The sequence below is a fragment of the Theobroma umbraticum genome, unplaced genomic scaffold, assembly GCF_002168275.2.
Source record: "Theobroma umbraticum cultivar Fairchild unplaced genomic scaffold, ASM216827v3 scaffold_20.0, whole genome shotgun sequence".
Taxonomy (NCBI): domain Eukaryota; kingdom Viridiplantae; phylum Streptophyta; class Magnoliopsida; order Malvales; family Malvaceae; genus Theobroma; species Theobroma umbraticum.
In genome coordinates, this window is record NW_018397266.1 from 5,998,931 (window position 1) to 6,004,886 (window position 5,956).

At 33.5% G+C, this 5,956-nt stretch overlaps 1 protein-coding gene across 1 annotated transcript; it reads left to right on the top strand.

The window, feature by feature from the left end:
- The first annotated feature begins 2,502 nt into the window (after nt 1-2,502).
- On the top strand, nt 2,503-4,959 carry ENT1 (equilibrative nucleotide transporter 1). Its single transcript, XM_021437231.2, has 2 exons — nt 2,503-3,124; nt 3,879-4,959. The coding sequence occupies exons 1-2, from the start codon at nt 2,584-2,586 to the stop codon at nt 4,607-4,609; spliced, it is 1,272 nt and encodes a 423-aa protein (XP_021292906.1). The 5' UTR covers nt 2,503-2,583; the 3' UTR covers nt 4,610-4,959.
- The last annotated feature ends 997 nt before the right edge of the window (nt 4,960-5,956 follow it).

Sequence of the window (5,956 nt, forward strand, 5' to 3'; positions counted from 1 at the left end):
ATTAGTGAAATTCTAAACAACAACCAATAATGCAATACTAAAACTTATATTTGAGAATTACATATACAAAAATTTTGTAATTTTTAAAAATTAAAATCATTAAAATAAAATCCACATAATAGAAAAAAAAACCATGACAAGTAAGAGATATAACCTATATAACAAAAAAAAAGAATATGATTGATGATTTGTAGAAATTTTAAAAAAAAATCTATAAAAACTTAAAATATATGAGTAAATAGAATATAATTGAAAAAACTAACAATAATAATATAAATAAAAAAATTAAATAAAAATTTTACTTTTTTATAATTTCACAACACGAGGATAGAAGATAAAAGAGAGAAAGATGGGTGGAGAAACTTAAAAAATAAAAAAAATTTAAGAATTTGAGTAAAATTGAATAAAATTTGTAAAGTCATTTTATTATTTTTTTAATTATACTAATTATTCAATAAAATTATTTTAAAAAATTATTAAAATATATATAATATATAAAAAATTTCAAAAATTTTGGAGGGGCAATGCCCCCCCGTTACAAAGGGATGCTCCGCCCCTAGTTGTCATAATCCTTTGTTAGGACATTGATACTTAAAATTAACTTTCTTACAAACAAACACCAAAAAAATTTGAAAATTAGAATTACTTATGTCGAATGAAAGATTTTATCAATAATATCCATAAATAGTACGTATGATGAAATATGTGTAAAGGTTTAGAGAATGTAAATAAAATTTTGCTTAAAAAAACTAACGGAAAGAAGTTAGGATAGGGAGTAGTAGGTAGGAAAAGGAGGAACATGGGGGAAATATTGATGTCCCTCTTTTAAAAATCACATTTGCAAATAGATTTAGATAAATTCGATGAGGTTATTTGGCATGTGAATTATTTGGGTCACATTATTGATATCTCCTGTCCTTGTGAGCTAGACTGTTGTATACTCTTTCTTATCTCAAAATATCTATAACCAGACACCACTATTTTCATATAGATAATAATAATATATATATTTTGAAGGTTAAGAATCATTCATTCCAAGGGTGAAATACAAATAATATATACACATACACACACACATATATATATATATATATATATATTTGTGAGGAGCACTTAAACATTTTACTTTTTAATTAGTGCATGAGGAACCATAGTTAAGAAAGGATGGAATCCATATTCTTGTATGGCACATTTCTGTTCCCTAGGATCAAATTAGCCAATTTTTGTTAGAGTGGTCAAAAACAAATATGAATAAAGATAAAAAATTTTAAAAATTAATATGATAAATTTAATCAATAATTTCTTCAAGATTGAGTTTGGATGTTTTAATTCATATTACTCTTATTCATAAATTGAAATATTGAAGCTTTGTGGTTTAAGTGTAGGAAAATCATTTAGACAATTTACATTTTTTTTTCTTTTAAAGGATTTGTCAATTGTTTTCAACTTACTCATACTTTAATTAAACTTAAAAAATTTAATGTAGTTAATATCAAATATTTTTATTTATTTATATTTAAACTTAAAATGTTAAATATAATTTCTAAAAAAAATTAAATATAAAAGTATAATGCATAAAATATAAAAAAATTAAATACAAGATTTCATATAATGGTTAAATATATTAAAAGTTAAATAATATACATAGTAAGAAAAAGATAAAACAAAACCTTACTTCCTCTTAATTTCACATAATGATGATGAGTAGTTTTATCTTTTGTACAAGCTCATAAATCTCTTTTGAAGGAATGCATTTCAATGTTAAGTTAGGAAAAGAAAGAAAAAAAAATAAAAAAAAAGAAAGAAAAACTTAAAAATTAAGATAAAATAGAGTAAAACTTATGGAGTCAATTTATTATTATGTTTATTTATATTAATTATTAAATAAAAAAATTATTTTAAAGAGACGGTTTAAAAAATATAATAAATAAAAAAAATTAAAAAATTTGGGGCAGAGACATTGCCCTGCTCCGCCTCTGGTATTCCCAATCAGAATATTTTAGAAATTTCAAAAGACAAGGAAAATATAGCCACTTGGAAGTGAGTCCACACCTTATAGAGCTGGCAGTTTTCACTGATTGATTAAGCTTCAACTCAACTGGGTGATCAAATTCCAATGTTGAGACAAGCCCTAAGCCCCTAATCCATCTTTGAATTACCAATTTTCTGGTTTTGCAGAGGGGCTCCATTTAACTTGTGCCACACCCCGTGGGATACAAACTATTCCCAACCACAACGGTAATGTTGCTTTCGCAACATTCATCAGCGTTAAGCAAAGCACGTCCATGACAAGGATCGCATGATTCACATTTGCTCGTATGGCGTGGCCTACACATGATATGTGGGACACAGTTTCGTTTTTCTAAGTCTTTTGCAATAAAAAAGTAATTTAGAAACAGTGTGCATGTGGTAAAATGGTAGTAATTTATTAATGATTCTTGCAAGAACTAGTTTAGTCTAGTAGATCAATTATTGCAACAAAACGACATCGCATATCCCATCCCAAGAAAATCTCAAACAGCAGCACCAACCAAAATACCAAACCAATCGCTCTCCCAAAAGAGAAAAAAAGAAAAATCGCAAATGATTTTCTCCGGCGTCCCCGCAACCGACGGAGGACTCGAACCCGACTCAGAATCGGCGCCCCTTGTCCACTCCCCTCTGAAACCCGCAAAGCCAGAAGACAAATTCCACTTAGCCTATATCATCTACTTCACATTAGGCGTCGGATTCCTCCTCCCATGGAACGCCTTCATCACAGCCGTTGACTACTTCTCCTACGTTTATCCTGAAGCCTCTGTCGACCGTGTCTTCGCCGTCGTTTACATGTTGATCGGCCTCAGCTGCCTCTTAATCATTGTGTTTTATGCTCACAAGAGTCAAGCTTACGTGCGAATCAACGTCGGGTTGGGCCTGTTCGTGGTTTCCCTGCTCGTTGTGCCCGTTATGGATGCTGTTTATATAAGGGGTCGGGTCGGGTTGTATGACGGATTTTACGTTACGGTCGTGGTTGTCGGTTTGGCGGGCGTAGCGGATGCGCTTGTTCAAGGCGGTCTCATTGGGGCGGCTGGTGAATTGCCTGAACGCTACATGCAGGCTATTGTTGCAGGAACCGCCGGTTCTGGTAATTAATTATTTTTTTTTGGTTGGAGTAATTGTAGATGTGGGCGTTCATTAATTTTATTGTAGAAATGAAAGCTTGGAAGTTGAGAGTTGCGTGGTTACCGTTAATCACCGCAAGGCCTTGGCATTAGAGTCGATGAATAGTTAAAAGTAATTTTAAGGGAGGGAGCAATTGATCTTGTAGAGATCAAAAAAGCGAGATAGTATTAGTAATGTTTTCTTTTAAGCTGAGTTTACATTAAACTGATTCTGTTGTCTTTTACTCAATTTTCAAGGACATTGTGCACTTACAGGCTCAGAAATTGAGCTGCTTAGCTTAACTATAGAAACTCAACAAGTAATTTGAGTTAACTATGGGCTATAGCTTAAGAGTATTTATAGTTGTTTTGAAGAAACGTTTGCTGTAAAAGGCTTGAAAGACTAAGCATCTTTCACGTTTCAAAGACATCAGTGGGCCAATTCCCTTAACCTTGGGAATCCTGAATCTTGAACTACTTGGAACACTTTTCTCTATTCCCTACAGTCTATAGCTATGCTTTCCGTAAGGTATATTGAAAGTAAACTCTTATCCACTAGTGATTACTGATAACACCCATGCGCTCTATAGTTTAATTCCAATATTCATGGTTTCAAAATTCTTTGCTGATTTTTATAAAGTCCGATTATGTGCAGAATTGTGCGCTTTTGGTTGCCTAACCCGAGTTGATAATTATAGCACCAGGTGCAATTTTAATTTCCAAAATTGTTGGCTACAGGTGTCCTTGTTTCAGTGCTACGGATCCTGACCAAAGCTGTATTTCCGCAAGATACTGATGGCCTGAGAAAAAGTGCCAACCTTTACTTTTCTACGAGTATTGTGGTTATGGTCATATGCATTGTCTTGTACAATGTGGTGCACAGACTTCCGATTATGAAGTACTACAAGGAGTTGAAAATGGAGGCTGTTGAGGAGGAGAAAGAGGAGAAAGGTCCCCTGACCGGCCCTGTTTGGAGAGCAACCTTGTGGAATATAGTAGGGACAGTCAAGTGGTATGGATTCGGGATTATCCTCCTATACGTTGTGACTTTGTCTATATTTCCAGGATATATCACAGAGGATGTGCACTCATTGATTCTCCGGGACTGGTATCCAGTCCTCCTTATTACGGGCTACAATGTGTTCGACCTTGTTGGGAAATCATTGACTGCAGTTTATCTCCTTGAAAATGCAAAGGTTGCAATTGCTGCATGTGTTGTGAGGTTACTGTTCTTTCCCCTCTTTATAGGTTGCTTGCATGGTCCCCAATTCTTCCGGACTGAGATTCCTGTCTCAATACTGACTTGCCTTCTGGGGCTTACTAATGGCTACTTGACAAGTGTGTTAATGATCTTGGCTCCCAAATCTGTTCAGCTACAGCATGCAGAGACTGCTGGCATTGTTATTGTATTGTTTCTAGTTATTGGTCTGGCATCAGGATCAGTCATAGCTTGGTTCTGGGTGATCTGATATTCAAGCGTTGTCATTCTTATATTAAGCCAGATCCCAAAAACAGGTGGCTGGCATGGATTGTCTTAGTGATGTTTTTCACCTCTGTAAAGCTGTGTAAACTTCACTTTTAGTAGCATTGCTTCTTCAGATTGTACGATGCATCCTGTACGGCTGTACCTACAGTGTGCAAATCGGCTATATCCTCTATCTTAACACACATTGTAACAAATGAAACATTTGGTTGTTATCCAGTTTCAATTCTACGATGAGTAGAGCAAATATTGTTCTGGAAATGTAGAGTCTATGCAAATTATAATACCCTGGCCTGTATAAATAATGCAGTTTAATTCTGTGATTCTTTCTTTAAAGGTGATTTTATGTTCAACAACAAATACAAAAGACAAAGTGGTGGGTATAACCTGGAATAAACTGTTGCAGGTGTTGAACGCGTGAAACAAGACCCATATATTAATATTTTTTATTTTTGGTTTTGAAAAAAGAGGAAAACAGTGATGATAGAAAGGAATAAAATTAAGGACAATTTGAAGCATTGGTCTGGTCAGTGACTTCGGCCGTTTAGTCTTTAAACTATGGATTTGTCTCTTTGTGGATGGGGTCTAGTTTGGTATGGGAAATCAAACTTCAACTTCAAGTCCTTAAGCATGAGGAAACCGCTGGTACTAAAATAACCACAAGTTGTTCTGCTGATGTTATCAGATCATCTCCAAATCCAGCAAACTCTTACCGTTTATAGTAAAAAACACATACTTACGTGTGAACATTACTATTTTTATGAAACATGCCAGGCGACAGGTGCCTCCTGCTACAAATGTACCACCAACCAATTCAACAGATTTTTCACATATAAAAGAAATAGTTAAAAGCCAACAAAGCCCAATGGATTCACCGGCACATCCACGACCGACGGCAGGACCTGATCCGAAGTCCCAACTCCAAAACTGCCCTCCTCCGACACTGTTCGATAAAACCCACTTTCTTTACGTTACTGGGACATTTGATGCCTTATAACATGACAGGCAGAAAATATGATTATAAAAAATTTGATTGTTGAGAAAATAATATTATAATATAAAAAAATTATGTTTTAAATAATATTATAGTTTTTGATTTGCAAGCTGATAATATTAATTTTTAAAATTATTTTTTATATAAATATACAAGTTTAATATATTTGAATTTCTTTTATGAAAATTTTCATGTGATATCATCCTTTCAATAAATCTGCCTATTCCTCCTCTTTAATAAGTTTTTTCAGGCACTTTAATCTGCTGACTACATATATGCTCTTTAATTCATAATTTGAAATTTAAATTTATATGAAGAAAAATTAAATTAATCTCATAT

Excerpts from the sequence above, each read along its gene's own strand:
- ENT1 (XM_021437231.2), top strand. The coding sequence starts at position 2,584 with ATGATTTTCTCCGGCGTCCCCGCAACCGACGGAGGACTCGAACCCGAC. Across the intron at positions 3,125-3,878 it reads TGCAGGAACCGCCGGTTCTG|GTGTCCTTGTTTCAGTGCTA; the intron begins GTAATTAATTAT and ends TGTTGGCTACAG.